This window comes from Procambarus clarkii, chromosome 58, assembly GCF_040958095.1.
Source record: "Procambarus clarkii isolate CNS0578487 chromosome 58, FALCON_Pclarkii_2.0, whole genome shotgun sequence".
Taxonomy (NCBI): Eukaryota; Metazoa; Arthropoda; class Malacostraca; order Decapoda; family Cambaridae; genus Procambarus; species Procambarus clarkii.
Window position 1 is genome coordinate 20112321 of NC_091207.1, and position 22877 is coordinate 20135197.

General features: G+C 45.8%; 1 protein-coding gene across 2 annotated transcripts in view; it reads right to left on the bottom strand.

Moving 5' to 3' along the window:
• The window catches only part of LOC123767955 (brain tumor protein), a 109356-nt gene that overhangs the window by 10170 nt on the left and 76309 nt on the right, over nt 1–22877 (bottom strand). For both annotated transcript variants that reach the window (XM_045758161.2, XM_045758162.2), the window contains exons 2-3: nt 7890–8031; nt 95–2262 (exon numbers count right to left, since the gene is read on the bottom strand). In XM_045758161.2, coding sequence (XP_045614117.1) covers nt 95–2262; nt 7890–8007 — 2286 coding nt within the window. In that variant the 5' untranslated portion in view covers nt 8008–8031. The remainder of the gene's footprint in view (nt 1–94; nt 2263–7889; nt 8032–22877) is intronic.

Consider the following 22877-nt stretch of genomic DNA (forward strand, 5'->3'; position numbering starts at 1 on the left):
TTTGTGCTAGGGTGAGCTAACATCCCAGGGTTATTACATAGTGTTAATGAGGTTAATGACTGATTACAGTTTATACAAGTTAATCAATAATTACCTTAACGCAGTGAGCACGGTTATCCGAGATGAAGATCTCCTGCTTGTCATTAACTACCACGCCATTGGGAAACTCGAGATGATTAGGGCAGTTGAACTGGTGAAGAACTGTCCCAAACTGATCAAAGATTATGACTCTCATCACCTTACATTCTACCACTATGATTCGGCCTTTGTGATCAACTGTGACACCTCGAGGATAGCACAACGTATTTGCTCCAAACTTTCGTACAAATTGTCCATATTGATTATAGATTTGAATCTGATGAGTAGGAGAGCGCTCTGTCACAATGATGTCTCCACTGGTACGTACTACAGCTACCCGATTGGGGTAAAGTAGCTGACCATCACGTTTGCCACATTCTCCAAACTGGAACTTGAAACGTCCTTCTTTATCGAAGATCTGAATTCTGTGGTTATTTGTATCTGCAACAATTATGTCATTTTGGGCATTGACAGCCACACCACTGGGTTCAGTGAACTGACCTTCCAAAACGCCAAATTCTCCAAACTTGCAATGATAAATCATTTTTTGGCGTTTAATTTGAGAGCGAGGTGGGAAGATGGAACAGGAGAGTAGCTTGTGTGACAAGTCGTGTAGCACTGGATCGGGGGCACTCACACCGTTCACCTGTTCATGGCTGAACATTCCTTCCCCTCCACAACTCCATTTCTCATATGAACTCAAGCCATTCATGTTCATATCTCCCAAGCTAGTTGAAAATGGCCCCATAGACTGTGATGAGCTAAATCTCTTGGACAACAAGGTGGAAAGCTGACTGTTACTGTATGGACGCTCAAGCATCCCATTTATATTACCATTCATGCTATTGTTCAATCCACTAGTAAGTCCATTGGTCAAGCCATTAGCCAGGCCATTACTAAGACTAGTGGACAATCCTGAACTTAAACTAGTGGTCAGATTTGTGGAAATACCGGTGGTCATTTGGCCATTTGATACACTTTGGCTGGTGGTCATTTGCTGGGGTACTCCATTTAGACCATTTGAGTATGTATTGAGTCCTGATAATCCATTCAAACAACTGTTAATACTATTCATGCTGCTCACAGAGTTGGACGAATTTGGTCTTGCTATTGGGGGCAGCTTGGAGGGTCCAACCTGAATATCTGAAGATGAGCGAATGTATCCAAATGTGTTCCTTACTCCTACTTGAATGGCAGGGAAATTGCTTACAAACTCTAGGTCACTGACATTCTGCATACCGAGATCAAAATTTTTCCCCATTTGCTCTGACAACTTTCCTTCAATGAGTTTGCGAAACATCAGTACCTCTGTGGTATTAGCATACTTCCTCATCTTGTCGACAAAGTCGCACGTAGATAGCAGCTTGTCCACACACTCTTGGGCCTTTTGAGCAAATACAGAGAGAGACACTTGCTTGGCATGGTACAAAGAATCTAGCTCACGTAAAAGCTCTGTCTTGCGTTCTTCCACCATGGTCGTGTAGAAGGTGAAAGTGTCGTGAATCTCTGACTGGGCCTTTTCATACTGCTGCTGAAGACGTGTACAGGAACCTTCAACAGATTTTACACAAGTCCGCAGATCTGCAGCCCTGGACCTTCCTCCTTCCATGGCATGACAAATCTGATCTAGATGACGGGGGGCAGCATCGTTCAAAACCTCATATTCGTGCAAACCCTTGGGGTGATCCAACACAGTACAATCAAGACAGATGGGGGCACTACAAGTTACACAAAAGTACTTAAGGGGTTCCCCTTTATGCCGTAAGCAGGTTACAGGCCGCTCATCACGCTGGGCAAGCTCTGCGAGGGTCACCACACGATGTCCTTCAAAACAATGCATAAATTGATGAGCCATAACACAATGAGGGCAGAGAAGCTTGGCACAATCCAAGCAGCGGGCAACAGCAGCCACGTCACGACTCTTGCAGGCCGTACAGGATGCAGGCTCATCCACTGGAGTCTCTAACAGGCGATGTAGTGCGTAGTCTGGCAACAACAGGGGTGGTGGGGCAGTCGTTACAGCTTGGCACTGGGGACACACGAGTCTGTCTCCACCGTCACACACTTTTTCTAGGCAACCCAAGCAGAACACATGTAGGCAGGATAGCACACGAGGCAGCACATAGGTGTCGTTACACAGTCCACATACTGTAGCAACGGGAGAGTTGCGTCCAACTGTCGAACCTGCAATACATAATGCTCCATTACTATATACCGTATTTCAAAATTCGTTGACAGTTATAAAAGACAAATTAATGCACAGTATTAGGGTACCATGATATAAAAAGTGGGAGAGTTGAGTCAGTGGGGGTTAATACAAAGATAGGAATGGGGGCCAGTCAGAAAATGATGGGTGGGTGGGTGGTCCACCATGGGTGGAAAATGATAGGTAACAAGCCTCCTCTAGGAAATGATAGGAGCTGAGGAGGAGGAACTGGTAGTAAACTACTGCGGATGGACTGACTGAGAAAATGATAGATGAGGGGGTTGCCACACAAGAAAGATGCACATGACAAAAATATTATACAAGGAGAATTGTCAAATGTCAAAAACATGCTGTGAAACATATCATCCAAGATTACTGGAACAAAGATAGCATTGTTCCAACCCTAATTTTAGGGATGCACACATCACATAATAGGTACTACACATCACATAATTCCTGCTGCTTTTAAGGCGCCTTCCGTTTGAAAACATTGATAATGTGGATCCATACCTAAAGCATACTTGGAGGGGAGGTGGGGGGAGGGGGGGAGGGGGAGGGGGGAATTCATCTACTTCCCTAGTACAGCCTGGGGCTAGGCTTGAATTGTGATAACTAGGTCCAACAGGCTGTTGCTTGAAGCAGCCTACAGGCCCACATATTCACTACAACCCAGTTGGTCTGGCACTTCTTGCAACAACTTATCTAAATGCTTCTTGGAGACATCCACCTGTGTTCCAGAAATATTTCTAATGCTTGCTGGGAGGGTCTGTGGATCTGTTAATCAGACTGTGTTCTCTGATTTTGCCTATGGCAGGAGGCCTGGTCGAGGACCGGGCCGCGGGGACACTAAAAGCCCCGAAATCGAGATAACCTCAAGATGGCATCTCTACTCCTCGCTGCTTCTATTCTCTATTTCCTTTCGAATCTTTTGCTCCAGTATGTTATGCTACTGTGTAAATTTGGGCTCTGGCCTTCCAGTATCTTCCATGTATTATTTGATACCCCTCAAGAGTGAGAGGTATCAAATGGGGAGTTCCGGCTCCCCAATACCCTTGGGGAGCCAGTCGACCGAGCGGACAGCACGCGGGACTTGTGATCCTGTGTTCCTGGGTTCGATCCCAGGCGCCGGCGAGAAACAATGGGCAGAGTTTCTTTCACCCTATGCCCCTGTTACCTAGCAGTAAATTAGGTACCTGGGTGTTAGTCAGCTGTCACGGGCTGCTTCCTGGCGGTGGAGACCTGGTCGAGGACCAGGCCGCGGGGACACTAAAAGCCCCGAAATCATCTCAAGATAACCTCTCATCTCCTTTCCAGAGAGTACATTTTGAAAGCTTTGAGATGGTCCCAATTATTTAGGTGCTTTATCATGTCTGTGTGCACTTATAGATTCTCTGTACAGTATTCCCTCTATTTCAGAATTCTCTCCTGCTCTGAAAGTGAGTACCGAGCAATACTCTAGATGGGACAGCATTAGTGATTTAAATAGTATTAGTATTGCTGTGGAATCTCTGGATTTGAATGTTCTCATAATCCATCCTATCCTTTTCCTAGCTGCTGCTATATTTGCTCAGATATGTTCACTAAAAGTCAAGTCATCGGACATCGTAATTCCTAGATCTTTTACATGTTGCTTTCCTTCTACGAGAAAGTCTTGTGTTTTGACCGACTGGATCGAAACGATAGACTGAAAAGTGAGGAAAGTGTTCAGCGATGTGAGTAGAAAGTTTGAAGAATTTTGTACTAGGCCAGAATGTAGTTATTGATGAATCGCAATTTCTTTTCAAGGGACATCTTGCTTTCAAGCAGTGTATCTCATCGAAGTGGCACAGGTTTGAACAGAAATTCTTCATGATATGTGAAACCAGAACAGCAACCAATATACTGTATAATACATTATATTATATTCTCGTACCAACATGGACATACTCAGTCAATATCCTTACTGGTTGACTATCAGTGTGGTAAAGACATTCGTGGATCAACTGATGAACAAGAGGCATACTCTCTACACTGTACAAGTCCCTTGCTAACTATGTCCCTACTTGAACACAAGATTGGAGTCTGTCGAACAGAAAATTTACATCGAGAAATGCCAGTGGTATTTCAGTGCAGTATTTATTTCTAGTACTATATTTCAGTGGCAATTGTCAACTGAGAAAAAGCAGCAAAATTTTACTACAGTAGTGCATTGGAAAGACAGTCGAGATATGAACATCGTGACAACTACTGACACTGATGAAATGGTAGACAAAGGAAAAGTGAACTTGGCAACACATTGGAAAGTGTGTAAATCAAGTTGTCATGATATACAATACTGTACAAATATGCCATATCTCCAGCTTTGAATGAGGCACTGACTTGAAAAAATATCATCACTGGAATGGCAGCCCTTGTTTCAACAGTTCACGAAATCCAAGAAATAAGTTTCGTTGAAGACCCATAAGTCATAGTACAGTAGTACGCATCCATCAGTCATAGGAGACTATGGAGTTGCACTCTGGTTGTTGGTCTGTTGTGAAGGGAAAAGGCCAGGGTAACAAAGCCAGGGTAGGTTGATATGGAGGAAAAGCTGTCATCCAAGCAGCAGGTTACCACCTCTCCATGGCACCGAAAGTCTCCAATAGAAAGGCAAATGCACTAGGATTGGTTCCAGCACCATTGCAGGAACTGTATGAACAAAGTTGAAGGCAACAACGAACTGCCTTAGGGGCTCCAGTTCCGGAGTTAACTTTGAAGTTGGTAAAAGAAGGCACAGGGACTCCAAACCCGCAGACCACCGTGGTAGTGGCCGGAGAACAAGCACCCCAGCAAGGGCAAGAACAACCCCAGCCTCCCGAAGCAAAGCTTGGGCCGCACGAGCCCCAGGAGGTGGACTTTCGAGCCCTGCACCTACAGGTTCCAGACAGAGAGCGTCACAGAACCCTTTCACCCAAGGCCGGCTTCCTTCAAGACCAAGCATAAGAGAGTAATAATTAGTACCGTAATTACAACCATTATTATTATAATTATTATAATAATAATAATTATAATAATTATTATAATTATTATTATATTATAACTAATTAATAATTATTACTCTTCCTTCTGCTTGGCTTTGAAAGCCAGCCAGCCTCGGGTGAAAGGGGGCTTATATCTTATGGATACAAGTCAAATATCCATAAGATCCATAAGAAATAAGTTGTAGATCTATCGATCTATCTCCCTACTTTGCCAGTACTGTAGTTCCTTTTGAGGGCATTTTGTGCACTCCACGGTCACATTTGTCAAAGGCTTTTACAAAGTGTATATCATATCTGCAACCCAAGATATCCAACCAGTCATTTTTCTTGCAGCCGTGACAGCTACTTTATGGTGTTCTGTAAAGGCAAGGTCTTCTGACATGATTACTCCTAGATCTTTCAAGTGTGGTCTAGAGCAGACACTTGCGAGATACTGTACCGACGCTCAGTGCGCTCAACTCACACCAAAGTATCACCGGTGTACTTCTGTATATTCGACCAAATATATATATAATATCTTAGTGTCTGTGTTTATTTGTCACCATACTTTACGTAACAATAGAACCGTTACATTGGTTTACATTGCTTTTTTGTTCCATCTGTGATTTGATTCTGTTTTATATATGGTGATATATAATAGCTAGAACTTATCTTCATTAAAACATGTTTATTCTGTGACCCATTAAAATACCAGATTAACATCAGACTGGAGGTTTTCTGTATCCTCTACATTATCTACTCTCATGACAATAATAGCATCATCTGCATAGGATGATAGAATTTAGTTCGTATCCTTGTCTATGTCCCATATGAGGATGAGAACGTTCCAATGCACCTTGGGGGTTGAGCTTTTCACAGTGGATGATCCTGACTTTACATTGTTGACTATTGCACTTTGCATTCTGTTTTTTAGGAAGTTGAAGATGCCTCCCCCTACTTTGCCAGTAGTTCCTTTTGTGCGCCCCATGGTCACATTTGTCGTAGGGTTTTGCAACGACTGTGTATACTGTATTACATCTGCGTTTTGCCTGTCTTCCATGGCACCTATGGCCAGGTCATAGTGACCTAGCAACTGTGAGAGGCAGAAGTGCCCTGTTCTGAACCCGTGTTGTCCAGGGTTATATAGATGTGATTCCATGTGATTTGTAATCTTACTACTTTGCACCTCCAACAATTTTCATGTGTGAAGTTCAATGAGCACACAAATTTCACGGAAATCACATTCAATGGAGAACAAAATCATGGGTTCACTGCTATTTGTATGAAATTAAATACATACAATAATAATAATAATAATAATAATAATAATAATAATAATAATAATAATATTACAGTAATAATAATAATATTAACTAATGTTAAGTTTGTGTGATATATAACAGCTTTACAACATAGAACAAACTTTCACATTATAATGTCAAGCAAGTCACTGATATCTCCCAGCAGTTGAGAGCCTTAGATATGTTGCGAGTCCAACCCAACAAACAAAAATAAAAACAAACATCCGAATATAAAATAACAGTACGGTGCATGTAAACAATGTTTTAGAGCATGTGGACCACATGGGCTGGCCGGGGCAGCCAGTCCACAGGGGTCACAGCAGAAAGGCTACACTATATATTATATATTATATATATATATATATTATATATATATATATATATATATATATATATATATATATATATATATATATATATATATATATATATATATATATATATATATGTCGTACCTAGTAGCCAGAACGCACTTCTCAGCCTACTATGCAAGGCCCAATTTGACTAATAAGCCAAGTTTTCAGGAATTAATTGTTTTTCGACTACCTAACCTACCTAACCTAACCTAACCTTACTTTTTCGGCTACCTAACCTAACCTAACCTATAAAGATAGGTTAGGTTAGGTTAGGTAGGGTTGGTTAGGTTTGGTCATATATCTACGTTAATTTAAACTCCAATAAAAAAAAATTGACCTCATACATGATGAAATGGGTAGATTTATCATTTCATAAGAAAAAAATTAGAGAAAATATATTAATTCAGGAAAACTTGGCTTATTAGGCAAATCGGGCCTTGCATAGTAGGCTGACAAGTGCGTTCTGGCTATTAGGTACGACATATATATATATATATATATAGATATATATATATATATATATATATATATATATATATATATATATATATATAGATGTGATATATATATATATATATATATATATATATATATATATATATATATTTTTTTTTTTTTTTTGCATTAGTATTGCAAATTTTCTGCTACTTTAATACATGTTTTACTGCATCCCAAAATTTTCAATACTTTTTGACTATGCCTGTGATTCTGGCCCCTTAAACTGCCTGGTCTAGAAAATACAATACAGATATATAAATTTAAATCCTCTCTTTTTTAACTATTGCACTCTTCACATCGCTTCCTGCAATTTCTCCACGTGGATATATTGCCATGTGTGATTCATCCTAATGTTTTTTCGGTTGTTTGATTTTCAACGAGCACCTGGATGCAAGACTCAAAATAACTTGGTAGCTTAAAGGCTAAACAATACCCATTTTTCCCACATTTGTCAAAAATGAACACAATTTACCTGTGGTGGATGCAGGGGGAGAGTTTTCCAGGGAGCGGGGTGGGTCAGAGTCGATAAGGGAACCTAATGGAGTCCCAGACAGAGACTCGAGTGACGGCGTAGGAGAGCCGACAGACATCCTCACCAGCCACCCTCACACAACCTGCAAAGCACAAGACACACTCAAGGTGATACATTTGCAAGGGCACAGGAAATTGTACAAGTCTATGATGCAAAGTGTGCACTGCAGGGCATGAGGGGGGAAGGGGGGGCAATGGGGTTCTGCACCATTGAAGGCAATTGGGGTAGGAAAAGGTTACATACCTACCTTGTGTAGCTTCCGGGGTTCAACAGCCCCGCAGCCCGGTCTCCAACCAGGCCTCCCGGTTGGTTGTCTGATCAACCAGGCTGTTGGCGACTTATGAATCACAGCCTGGTACATCAGGTATTCTTTGGAGGTATTTGTCGAGTTCTCTCTCGAACACCGAGAGGCAGGCCATTTATGCTCCTAATGTGTAGTGGAAGAGTGTTGAACAGTCTCGGGCCTTTGATGTTCTCTCTCAGAGTACCTATTGAACCTCTGCTTTTCAACGGGGGTATTTTGCACATCCTGCCATGCCTTCTGGTCTCATGAGATATTATGTCTGTTCAGATTTGGAACCAGTCCCTCCAATATCTTCCATGTGTAGATTATGTATCTCTCTCACCTGTGTTCTAGAGAATACAGATTTAGGGATTTTTAATTGGCCCCAATAATTAAGATGACTTATAGAGTGGATTCTAGCAGTAAATGATCTCTGTACGTTCTCTAGGTCAGCAATTTCTCCAACTCAAATGGGGCTGCTGCAACAATATTTCCCTCTAGAGAGCACTACTGTCTTAAAAAGAATCATTGGTATAGCATTCCTTGTTTGGAAGGTCCTTGTTATCCAACCTGTCATTTTTCTTGCAGCCGTGACAGCTACTTTATGGTGTTCTGTAAAGGTAAAGTCTTCTGACATGATTACTCCTAGATTCTTTACATTGCTTTTTCCTTCTAGAGTGATTTCATTCCATTTTTATATATGGTTTCCATTTAAAATTTCCTTTTTTCCATAGCGCAGGAGCTGACCCTTTACACTTGAGATGGTATACCAATGATACTTTTCAAAATACTAGTGCTCTCTAGAGTGGAATACTATTGCAGCTGCGACGTGGCTGCGAGCAGCTGCGTCCAACAGCCTGGTTGACCAGTCCAGTAACGAGGAGACCTGGTCGATGACCGTGCCGCTGGGATGCTAAGCCCTGAAAGCAACTCGAGGTATACACAATGACAGCCCCTTTCAAAGTTGGAGAAATTGCGGACCTGGAGAGCGTGCAACGATCCTTTACTGCTAGAATCCACTCAGTAAAACACCAAAACTATTGGGACTGACTAAAATTCCTAAATCTGTATTCTCTTGAGCACAGGCGGGAGAGAGAGACATAATAATTTACACGAGGAAAATAGTAAGAGGGGCTGGTCCCAAACCTGCACACACAAATAACACCACATGAGACCAGGAGGTATGGCAGGATGTGCAAAATACCCCAGTTGAAAAGCAGAGGAGCAATAGGTACTTTGAGAGAGAACATCAGAGGCCCAAGACTGTTCAACACGCTTCCACTACACGTTAGGAGCATAACTGGCCAACCTCTCACAGTGTTCAAGAGAGAACTTAATAAGTAGTACCTTTAAAGAATACCTGATCAACCAGGCTGTGACTCAGACATCAGGCTGTGAAGCAGCCACGTCAAACAGCCTGGTTGACATGTCCAGCAGCGAGGAGACTTGGTCGAGGACCAGGTCTGGCTGCAGGGATGCTAAGCCCTGAAACCATCTCAAGGTACCCTCAAGGTAAAGTATGTCTGATATTTGGAAGAGAAAAAGTACCTGTGTAAGTACGGTACCATGGGAGACTAGAGCTTTTCACAGTAGAATATCCGGATTTTACTGTGTTGACTATTACACTGAGTTATGTTCGTTAAAAGTTGAAGATCCTTCTCCAAACTTTGCCAGTAATTCCCTTTGCACTCATTTTGTGGGCAGTAAAACCATGGTCACATTTGTCGAAGGGTTTTGCAACGTCTGTGTATATTACATCTGCGTTTTGTTTATCTTCCATGGCACCTAAGGCCAGGTCATAGTGACCTAGCAACTGTGAGAGGCAGGAGCACCCTGTTCTGAACCCGTGTTGTCCAAGGATATAGAGATGTTGTGATGCCATGCGATTTGTAATCTTACTTCTTAGCACTCTTTCAAAGATTTTTTATGATGTGTGAGGTTAAGCTATTGGTCTATAATTTTGTCCATCTGCTTTACTACCTCCTTTGTGAAGAGGCGCAGTGATCATCTTTGTTAAGTATGTCAGGCCTAATAGGCCTACCGCCTAATAGGTAGGAGGTACAGAAGGTAACAAAAAGGAGGCCTGGTCTAGGACCGGGCCGTGGGGATGCTAAGCCCTGAAATCATCTCAAGGTAGTAGGCGCCAAAATGAGGGAGGGGAAAGGTGGGCCATGGAAGGGAGGGGAGGGGAAGGGAGGGGAGGGGAAAGGTGGGCCAGGGAGGGGAAAGGTGGGCCAGGGAAAGGAAGGGGAGGGGAAGGGAGGGGAGGGGAAGGGAGGGGAGGAGAAAGGCGAGCCAGGGAAAGGTGGACCAGGGAAAGGAGAAAGGCGCCAGGTGAGGGGGAAGGGGGAACGTGGTCCGGCGCCAGGTGAGGGGAAGGGGGAACGTGGTCCGGCGCCAGGTGAGGGGAAGGGGGAACGTGGTCCGGCGCCAGGTGAGGGGAAGGGGGAACGTGGTCCGGCGCCAGGTGAGGGGAAGGGGGAACGTGGTCCGGCGCCAGGTGAGGGGAAGGGGGAACGTGGTCCGGCGCCAGGTGAGGGGAAGGGGGAACGTGGTCCGGCGCCAGGTGAGGGGAAGGGGGAACGTGGTCCGGCGCCAGGTGAGGGGAAGGGGGAACGTGGTCCGGCGCCAGGTGAGGGGAAGGGGGAACGTGGTCCAGCGCCAGGTGAGGGGAAGGGGGAACGTGGCCCGGCGCCAGGTGAGGGGAAGGGGGACCCACACGAGGGATCGGAGGGGACAAAGGTGGTATGGGGCCAGGGAGGGCTCTAGGCACGAAGAGTAACTCGTGACTGGGTTGAGGACGCTGAGGAACAACACCTGCTATACTTATTGCATATAAACACTACCACATCTTCACCTTCTTTATGCTACCAGTCTTCCCTTCCCCCTCCCCCCCCCCGTACCCCCTCCCTACCCGTCTCCAACAGCAATTTGCAATTTCTTTATTATGCACCCCATACCCATCCCGTGGGCGGTGGTGTAAAGGGTTACAGAGACACACACATATACATATTCAATCACCTACACAAATACACACATCAATAATCTTTTGTATCAAGTGATTCAACAAGAGACTCACAATAGTCACTATACAAGGCACTTTACATCTATGGTGAGTCACAAAGTTACTAGTCTTGCTCCACACCCACCCAACTGGACGGCAGCTTTACAGTCATGTGCTCCACACCCACCCAACTGGGCGGCAGCTTTACAGTCATGTGCTCCACACCTACCCAACTGGACGGCAGCTTTACAGTCATGTGCTCTACACCCACCCAACTGGGCGGCAGGTTTTACAGTCATGTGCTCTACACCCACCTAACTGGGCGGCAGCTTTACAGTCATGTGCTCCACACCCACCCAACTGGGCGGCAGCTTTACAGTCATGTGCTCCACACCCACCTAACTGGGCGGCAGCTTTACAGTCATGTGCAGGCTGCACCTACAGTAAGCAAATTTGGGATACTTCGCCAAGATTTCGGGCAGTACATCATTATGAATGAAGTACTTACAAATTTCTTTGACACCATTGATGGTGTTATCTCTGAATTCCGCGATTTTTTCACATTCCAGTACATAATGACGCAAAGTATGCGAATAGTTCTGCCGACAGACTCCAACAACTCCACCTCAATATTTTATGATTGGTTGATATTGTTTATAGATACTAGTAGATTAAAACAAAGCAATAAATGCCAAGAAACTTATTTCAGGTAACTTTCGACACGGAAATCGGCAACAAACTGAGCGGATTGCCTCCTTGAGGTTATCTTGAGATGATTTCGGGGCTTTTTAGTGTCCCCGCGGCCCGGTCCTCGACCAGGCCTCCACCCCCAGGAAGCAGCCCGTGACAGCTGACTAACACCCAGGTACCTATTTACTGCTAGGTAACAGAGGCATAGGGTGAAAGAAACTCTGCCCATTGTTTCTCGCCGGCGCCTGGGATCGAACCCAGGACCACAGGATCACAAGTCCAGCGTGCTGTCCGCTTGGCCGACCGACTCCCCTAGTCCTTTCACTGTACTAAATAGCCTAGATACATCTTTATCACAGATCATCAATGGAGGAATATATATACCGGGGCATCTAATGCAGCTTTTACACTTATACACCTGCTTGATGGGGTTCTGGGAGTTCTTCTACTCCCCAAGCCCGGCCTGAGGCCAGGCTTAAGTTGTGAGAGGTTGGTCCAACAGGCCCGCAGGCCCGCATTTCCACCACAGCCCGGTTGGTCCGGCACTTCTTGAAGAAAACTATTCAGATTTATCTTGAAGACGTCCAAGTTTGCTCAGTGTATATCAAATAAAAATCCCCCCTTCCCCCCTCACCCATGTTATATCGTACAAATACATTAAAATGTGAAAATACTGACGGGGGGGGGGGGGTGTAATGAACAGGAGAGAGCAAATAGTCGAACTTACTTAATCTAAATGGAAAACTAAAGCCATATGAAGGCAAAACGCTCTCTCTGATGTACCAAACCAAGGTTGAGAGTGAACGGAGCTGGGGGCAGCCAGGTCACCGACTCTTACCTGATTACCTTGTAACACATCGCTGATGGAGAGAGAGATGAGAGATGGAGAACACCATAGAGGGAGATGGAGTGAGAGGAGGAGTAACGGGGCGAGTTCCGTGAAAGGGAAAGTGTAGAAATAGAGCATCGGATGAAGAGTAGATTTTGAGGGCAAGAAAGAGGGTAGAGAAGTGGAGGTGAAGGAGGAATAGAAAAAGTTAGAGTGTAAATTATAGAAGTTAGACAGAGGTAGAACTGCCACCATCAACTCACAATGGAACTCGTCTCTATTCAACAGTTATTGTAATTAACATTAACAAACTACAACCATGTGAAGCATAAAGTATCAAGTCTTTCACTTTAGTAAGTAATCTTCTGACTGACTGCTCTTCACTCTAGCTTCCAGCACTCGAGAAATGTACCAAGGATATTGTTTAAGGAGAATCAGCATTAATGATAAATAAAAACGGCTACAAATGCTTACTTATTTATTAAACATGTTCATGGATAATTATATCCTCTTCACTTTACCCACATCAACACTTCATTCAGAGCCGGTCACCACACAAGAAATTAAAAGCAATATGGCTGACTGTCCTTGCAAATTTCACAACATATAATTTAGGAAATACAGAATACATCACCTTACAATCAAACACACCAGGGTTTGGTGCCCAAGTGTACTCACTAGAAAGGAGACGAGAGAGATACCAAATAATATACACATGGAAAATACTGGAGGGCCAGGTACCAAATCTACACAGTAAAATAACAACATACTAGAGCGAACAATATGGAAGAAAATGCAGACTAGAACCAGTGAAGAGCAGAAGTGCCATAGGCACAATCAGAGAACACTGTATTCACCTAGTTGTGTTTGCAGGGGTTCAGCTCGGCTCTTTCGATCTGCCTCTCAACTGTCAATCAGCTGTTACTAACTATATTTTTTTCCACCTCCCCCCCTCCCCCACACCCACCTCCCTCAGGAAGCAGCCCGTAACAGCTGTCTAACTACCAGGGGAGTAGAAGAACTCCCACAACCCCATCAACCAGGTGGGGGAAGAGAGGGGTTGAGGGGGGAGGGATGGCTGACAGTCAACCCCCCCGCCGGCTTCAAGCATACCTGGACTGTGTAGTACCTGGGATACAGGGCAGAATCTTCCCCGTGGAGCGAGGCCCTTATCTACCCATGTCAGTGTATACCGACCAGGTCCACCTACCTGAGTTGACCCCTCGGCTATCTTCCTATCACACCTAGATAGCGGCTTGTTTGACGGAAACACGCAGGCCGCCGTCTGCAATTACCAGCTTAAGAGCAAGGACAGGTCACCTGACACCTGACCTGACCTGACCTGACCTCACACTACCTGTGAACACCAACACCTGGGAGGGGGGGGGGGGGGAGCGTGACCTGTTGTCAAGGACTGACACACTATCGCCACCCAATTCCTGTGTAAACTGACTACCTGTAGTGAATTTATTAAATAAAATCATTTATCGTGTTACAAAGTATCAACACAAGATAAAACACGAAACAATGGGGTTAAATTGGATAAGTTTAGATTTAGGAAAGACCTGGGTAAATACTGGTTCGGTAACAGGATTGTTGATTTGTGGAACCAATTACCGCGTAACGTGGAGGTGGGGGGGGGGGGCTGGATTGTTTCAAACGTGGGTTGGACATGTATACGAGTGGGATTCCGGGGGGGGTTATAAATAGGAGCTGCCTCGTATGGGCCAATAGGCCTTCTGCAGTTACCTTTTTTTTTGTGTTGGTTTTGGGCAGCAATGACTTCTTTGGCCCGGTTTCTGATCAAGACACCCGATTGGTAGACGCAGCTGCTCGCTCTCTGGCGTATGAATCACAGCCTGGACTTCTGACTAATGATCATTCTCTAAAAACTTTTATTGCGTGGGACGTTAATGCGATTTGTGTAAGGTTCTTAACTAATGCTGTGCTCCCCCTCTCGTGCGTGGGGGAGGGGGGTCAATATCTGCAGATGTAAGCAATTGCTTAGATTTGTCTCTAACCCCAGAGTAGAAATATTTTGGCGGGAAGACAGGGAGGGGGGGGGGGGGTATGGAAGTACGGAATTCCATCATAAACTCTAACAAACTTGTGTCCGGTAGTTTGAGGCGGAGAGGGGGTGGTGGAGGGAGAATGTGAGGGCGAGGGAGGGAGGGAGGGAGAATGTGAGGGCGAGGGAGGGAGGGAGAATGTGAGGGTGAGGGAGGGAGGGAGGCTGTGAGAGGCAATAGTGACGTCAGAGCGAGAGAGTAGAGGTGAGGGAGGCGACCAGGTGGTCACGTAGCCATATTGTGTACGTGCCTGTCTCTCCTGCTTCCATCATTATCTTTACCCGCGCCCGTGGCAACCCCGCCCGCCCCCGCCCGCTCGTGGCAACCCCCGCCCGTGGCAACCCCCGCCCGCCTGTGGCAACCTCCGCCCGCCCGTGGCAACCCCCGTGGCAACCCCCGCCCGCCCGTGGCAACCCCCGCCCCCGGCAACCCCCGCCCCGGGCAACCCCCGCCCGCCCGTGGCAACCCCCGTGGTAACCCTACCAACACACAATATTGGGCGCTAATTACAGACCAAAGTGTCACCTAAGCATTGTCTTAGCTACTTTGCTCTGTCAGTTACTGAAATACAAATAACACAATTAGGCCTACAACATCTAGAGAATCTGAACAAGAACCAACGCAGCTTTACGGAAGAGAAATCTTGCCTAACGAGCCTATTGCAATTCAGTCAGTAATTTGCGGCCACACACAATGTGGAAAGAATTGGCAGACTGCTGTTAAAACCTTTTGACAGCCCCACATATATACCAACCCTTTTGACAGCCCCACATATATACCAACCCTACTGACAGCCCCACATATATACCAACCCTACTGACAGCCCCACATATATACCAACCCTACTGACAGCCCCACATATATACCAACCCTACTGACAGCCCCACATATATACCAACCCTACTGACAGCCCCACATATATACCAACCCTACTGACAGCCCCACATATATACCAACCCTACTGACAGCCCCACATATATACCAACCCTACTGACAGCCCCACATATACCTGGTTGATGGGGTTCTGGGAGTTCTTCTACTCCCCAAGCCCGGCCCGAGGCCAGGCTTGACTTGTGAGAGTTTGGTCCACCAGGCTGTTGCTTGGAGCGGCCCGCAGGCCCACATACCCACCACAACCCGGTTGGTCCGGAACGTCTTTTTAGAAAACAATCTAGTTTTCTCTTGAAGATGTCCACGGTTGTTCCGGCAATATTTCTTATAATCGCTGGGAGGGTGTTGAACCGCGGACCTCTGATGTTTATACAGTGTTCTCTGATTGTGCCTATGGCACCTCTGTTCCTCACTGGTTTTATTCTGCATTTTCTTCCATATCGTTCACTCCAGTACGTTGGTATTTTACTGTGTAGATTAGGGACCTAGCCCTCCAGTATTTTCCATGTGTATATTATTTGGCATCTCTCTCGTCTCCTTTCTAGTGAGTACATTTGGAGAGCTTTGAGACGATCCCAATAATTTAGGTGCTTTATCACGTCTATGCGTGCAGTATATGTTCTCTGTATTCCCTCTATTTCATCAATCTCTCCTGCTCTGAAGGGGGAAGTGAGCTACTGAGCAGTACTCAAGACTGGGACAACGCAAGTGACTTGAAGAGTAAAACCATTGGGATGGGATCCCTGGATTTGAAAGTTCTCGTAATCCATCCTACCATTTTTCTGGCTGACGCAATATTTGCTTGGTTATGCTCCCTAAACGTTAGGTCGTCAGACATCATTATTCCCAAATCCTTGACATGCTGTTTACCTACTATGGGCAGATTCGATTGTGTTTTGTACTCTGTATTATGTTTCAGATCCTCATTTTTGCCGTAACTGAGTACTGTACCTGGAATTTATCGCTGATAAACATCATGTTATTTTCTGCTGCCCAATCGAAAACTTTGTTGATATCTGCTTGTAATTTCTCCATGTCTTCAGCAGAGGTAATTTTCATGCTGTTTTTTGTGTCATCTGCAAAGGATGACACGAAGCTGTGACTTGTATTTTTATCTATATCTGATATGAGAATAAGGAACAGTAGCGGTGCAAGGACTGTACCCTGAGGTACAGAGCTTTTAACTGCGCTTGGACTATTTGGATTTTATTTGATTGACTATTACTCTTTGTGTTCTGTTCGACAGGAAATTGAGTATCCAGCGTCCTACTTTACCAGTTATTCCCATTGACCTCATTTTGTGTGCTATCACTCCATGGTCACATTTGCCGAACGCCTTTGCAAAGTCTGTGTATACAACATCTGCATTTTGCTTTTCTTCTAGAGCTTCTGTGATTTTGTCATAGTGGTTGAGTAACTGTGACAGACAGGATCTTCCCGCTCTAAATCCATGTTGTCCTGAGTTGTGTAACTCATTTTCCATAAAACTAGAAATTTGATTCCTAATTACTCTTTCAAAAACTTTTATTGTGTGTGATGTTAGTGCAACTGGTCTATAGTTTTTTGCCAAGGCTTTACTCCCTCCCTTGTGCAGAGGAGCTATATCTGCTGATTTAAGTGCTGCTGGTATCTCCCCTGTATCCAGGCTCTTTCTCCATATTACCATGAGTGCTCTCGCTTCTGGTACTTTACATTTCTTTATGAATATACACCAACCCTATTGACAGCCCCACATATATACCAACCCTATTGACAGCCCCACATATATACCAACCCTACTGACAGCCCCACATATATATCAACCCTATTGACAGCCCCACATATACACCAACCCTATTGACAGCCCCACATATATACCAACCCTACTGACAGCCCCACATATATACCAACCCAACTTGACAGCCCCACATATATACCAACCCTACTTGACAGCACAGCATATATACAAACTAGAACATTCGGGGGAAAACGAGAAAGCGTTGAAATTTGAGCACTAAGCCTAACCGTGAGGGTTGGGCGTTGAGGGGGGGGGGGGTATTTTTAATTGGCATCGGGTAACAAGCAAAGCACGACAACAATGTTCAAGAGAACTGGATAAACACCTCCAAAGGATACCTGATCAACCAGGCTGTGACTCGTACGTCAGGCTGCGAGCAGCCGCGTCCAACAGCCTGGTTGACCAGTCAGGACGGTTCAAGAACACCGCAGACCCCCCGACACCGCAGACCCCCCGACACCGCAGAGCCCCTCCACCGCAGACCCCCCGACACCGCAGACCCCCCGACACCGCAGAGCCCCCGACACCGCAGAGCCCCCGACACCGCAGAGCCCCCGACACCGCAGAGCCCCCGACACCGCAGAGCCCCCGACACCGCAGAGCCCCCGACACCGCAGAGCCCCCGACACCGTTCAGTGGTGCTTCAACAGGCGCCCGACACCCACACACTGAGCAAGGTCAAACATCCCGACCCACCCACACACTGAGCAAGGTCAAACACACAGACCCACCCACACACTGAGCAAGGTCAAACATCCCGACCCACCCACACACTGAGCAAGGTCAAACACACAGACCCACCCACACACTGAGCAAGGTCAAACACACAGACCCACCCACACACTGAGCAAGGTCAAACACACAGACCCACCCACACACTGAGCAAGGTCAAACACACAGACCCACCCACACACTGAGCAAGGTCAAACACACAGACCCACCCACACACTGAGCAAGGTCAAACATCCTGACCCACCCACACACTGAGCAAGGTCAAACACACAGACCCACCCACACACTGAGCAAGGTCAAACATCCTGACCCACCCACCCACTGAGCAAGGTCAAACATCCTGACCCACCCACACACTGAGCAAGGTCAAACACACAGACCCACCCACACACTGAGCAAGGTCAAACATCCCGACCCACCCACACACTGAGCAAGGTCAAACATCCCGACCCACCCACACACTGAGCAAGGTCAAACACACAGACCCACCCACCCACTGAGCAAGGTCAAACATCCCGACCCACCCACACACTGAGCAAGGTCAAACACACAGACCCACCCACACACTGAGCAAGGTCAAACACACAGACCCACCCACACACTGAGCAAGGTCAAACATCCTGACCCACCCACACACTGAGCAAGGTCAAACACACAGACCCACCCACACACTGAGCAAGGTCAAACATCCTGACCCACCCACACACTGAGCAAGGTCAAACATCCCGACCCACCCACACACTGAGCAAGGTCAAACACACAGACCCACCCACACACTGAGCAAGGTCAAACATCCTGACCCACCCACACACTGAGCAAGGTCAAACACACAGACCCACCCACCCACTGAGCAAGGTCAAACATCCTGACCCACCCACACACTGAGCAAGGTCAAACACACAGACCCACCCACACACTGAGCAAGGTCAAACATCCTGACCCACCCACACACTGAGCAAGGTCAAACATCCTGACCCACCCACCCACTGAGCAAGGTCAAACACACAGACCCACCCACCCACTGAGCAAGGTCAAACATCCTGACCCACCCACCCACTGAGCAAGGTCAAACACACAGACCCACCCACCCACTGAGCAAGGTCAAACACACAGACCCACCCACCCACTGAGCAAGGTCAAACACACAGACCCACCCACACACTGAGCAAGGTCAAACACACAGACCCACCCACCCACTGAGCAAGGTCAAACACACAGACCCACCCACCCACTGAGCAAGGTCAAACATCCTGACCCACCAACACACTGAGCAAGGTCAAACATACAGACCTTTGACCTTGCCAACCCACAAGGAAGTCAGCTCCCCCCCCCCCCACTCAAGAGGACATGATGCAACACAAACTGTGAGGCGCACTTCCGCCACAACACGTTGACCCCCGCACCGGATGTGTCAGAGAGAGAGAGGTCACCCAGGAGGAGTTTGGTCCACCAAGCAACAGCCTGGTGGACCAAACTCTCACACGTCAAGTCTGACGTCGGGCCGGGCTTGGGGAGTAGAACTACTCCCAGAACCCCATCAACCAGGTATCAAGTGTTAACGAGGTGAGGGGCGCGGCAGTGTTCTCTCTACGCTGAGAACAGCAGTCCCCGGAGACGCGTCTCCCAAGGTGAAGTATCCTCCCAACACAAGAAATATTGCCTGAACGAAATGCATTAGTTGACTTCTCGGGGAGAAGAACAACTCCCGAGACCCTCTCCAGGTAAGTTCTAGGTAAGCTCCTAAAGGACCTGTCGGAGCAACTTGGTTGTCGTTGATCAGTGGGCTGGGCGGCCTCAAGCAACAGTCTGTTGGACTACGTTGCTACAAGTGCTCGAACAACGGTAGATGAATTCAAGAGGTACTTAGACAAATTCTTGCAAGAAGTGCTGGACCAACCAGGCTGTAGTGGATATGTGGGGTCTGCAGGCCGCTCCAAGCAACAGCCTGGTGGACCAATTTATAACTCGTAGAGGCCGGACTCGGGGAGAATAGCTACCAGAAGCCTCGCCAGGTTCAACAGTGACGGAGCAACGCGAGTACGGATGCCCGGAACCTCCTCAAGACACTTACCTGCTTGATGGGGTTCTGGGAGTAGTTCTACTCCCCAAGCCCGGTCCGAGGCCAGGCTCGACTTCTGAGAGTTTGGTCCACCAGGCTGTTGCTTGGAGCGGCCCGCAGGCCCACATACCCACCACAGCCCGGGTGATCCGGAACTTCTCTTAGAAAACCGTCCAGTTTCCTCTTGAAGATGTCCACGGTTGTTCCGGCAATATTTCTTATAGTCGCTGGGAGGACGTTGAACAACCGCGGACCTCTGATGTTTATACAGTGTTTTCTGATTGTGCCTATGGCACCTCTGCTCTTCACTGGTTCTTTTCTGCATTTTCTTCCATATCGTTCACTCCAGTACGTTGTTATTTTACTGTGTAGATTTGGTACTTGGCCCTCCAGTATCTTCCAGGTGTATATTATTTGGTATCTCTCTCGTCTCCTTTCTAGAGTACATTTGGAGAGCTTTGAGACGATCCCAATAATTTAGGTACTTTATCGCGTCTATGAGTAACGTATATGTTCTCTGTATTCCCTCTATTTCAGCAATCTCTCCTGCTCTGAAGGGGGAAGTGAGTACTGAGCAGTACTCAAGACAAGACAGCACAAGTGACTTGAAAAGTACAACCATTGTGATGGGATCCCTGGATTTGAAAGTTCTCGTAATCCATCCTATCATTTTTCTGGCTGTCGCAATATTTGCTTGGTTGTGCTACCTAAACGTTAGATCGTCGGACATTATTATTCCCAAATACTTTACATGTTGTTTTCCTACTATTGGCAGATTTGATTGTGTTTTGTACCCTCTATTATGTTTAAGGTCCTCATTTTTACCGTAACTGAGTACTTGGAATTTATCGCTGTTAAACATTGTTATTTTCTGCTGCCTAGTCGAAAACTTTATTTATATCTGCTTGTAATTTTTCCATGTCTTCATGCTGATTTTTGTGTCATCTGCAAAAAATGGCACGAAGCTGTGCCTTTTATTTTTGTCTATATCTGATATGAGAATAAGGAACAGCAGTGGTACAAAGACTGTACCTTGAGGTAGAGCGCTTTTAACAGCGCTTGGACTATTTTATTTGATTGACTGTTACTCTGTGTTTTATTTGACAGGAAACTGAGTATCCAGCGTCGTACTTTACCAGTTATTCCCATTGACCTCATTTTGTGTGCTGTCACTCCATAGGTCACATTTGCCGAACGCCTTTGCAAAGTCTGTGTATACTCCATCTGCATTTTGCTTTTTTTCTAGAGCTTCTGTGATTTTGTCATAGTGGTTGAATAACTGTGACAGACAGGATCTTCCCGCTCTAAATCCATGTTGTCCTGAGTTGTATAGCTCATTATTTTCCATAAAACTAGAAATTTGATTAGTAATCACTTTCAAAAACCTTTATTATGTGTGATGTTAGTGCAACTGGTCTGTAATTTTTTGCCAAGGCTCTACTACCCCCCTTGTGCCGAGTAGCTATATCTACTGATTTAAGTGCTGCTGGTATCTCCCCTGTATCCAGGCTCTTTCTCCATATTACGCTGAGTGCTCGCGCTACTGGTACTTTACATTTCTTTATGAATGTTGAATTTCCTCGAGTCAGGGGCTGAGTGCATGGGCACGTTGTCAATTTATCTTTGAGCCAGTTGGGTCAAAGTCCCAGCGGTCTGGTCAACCAGGCTGTTGGACGGACCTGCCAACTGGACTGTTGGACACGGCTGCTCGCAGCCTGATGTATGAATCACTGTCTGGTTGATCAGATACCCTTTGGGGGCGTTTGTCTACTTCTCTCTTGAACACTGCGAGGGGTAAATCCATTATCTTGAGGTAATGGATTTACATTGTGATCATTGTGATTTACATTGTGATCATTGTGATTTACATTGTGATCATTGTGATTTACATTGTGATCATTGTGATTTACATTGTGATCATTGTGATTTACATTGTGATCATTGTGATTTACATTGTGAGTCATTGTGATTTACATTGTGATCATTGTGATTTACATTGTGATCATTGTGATTTACATTGTGATCATTGTGATTTACATTGTGATCATTGTGATTTACATTGTGATCATTGTGATTTACATTGTGATCTGAAAGCATATTACTGTTCCAGCAAGTCTACATGTAAACTGGTAAGGAAACCTTAGTTGCAAAACAGATTATTTTCAAGTTATAACGTTATTGTATTATAAATCGTTTGTTTAAAATACAAAAAAGTGTATGCCGTAACTTGTTCATAGAAGAATTTGGTTTCTGTAAACGGAATTCTTGGGCACACTGAAACGGTTATCAAATTCCATATTTCGCATTTTTATCATCAATAACACACAGGATTAATGTAACTAAACGTGACGAAACCTAACTGAACCAAACCTTAAGCTAACAATGGAAAGAGTGGACGATAGCACTAATTATGTAGTCGATCCCAATCCATGCCCTTGAGCAGACCTCCTCCCTGAGGAAAGGTTGTCCTGGGAGTACCAAGAGCATAGGTTCCAATCCATGCCCTTGAGCAGACCTCCTCCCTGAGGAAAGGTTGTCCTGGGAGTACCAAGAGCGTAGGTTCCAATCCATGCCCTTGAGCAGACCTCCTCCCT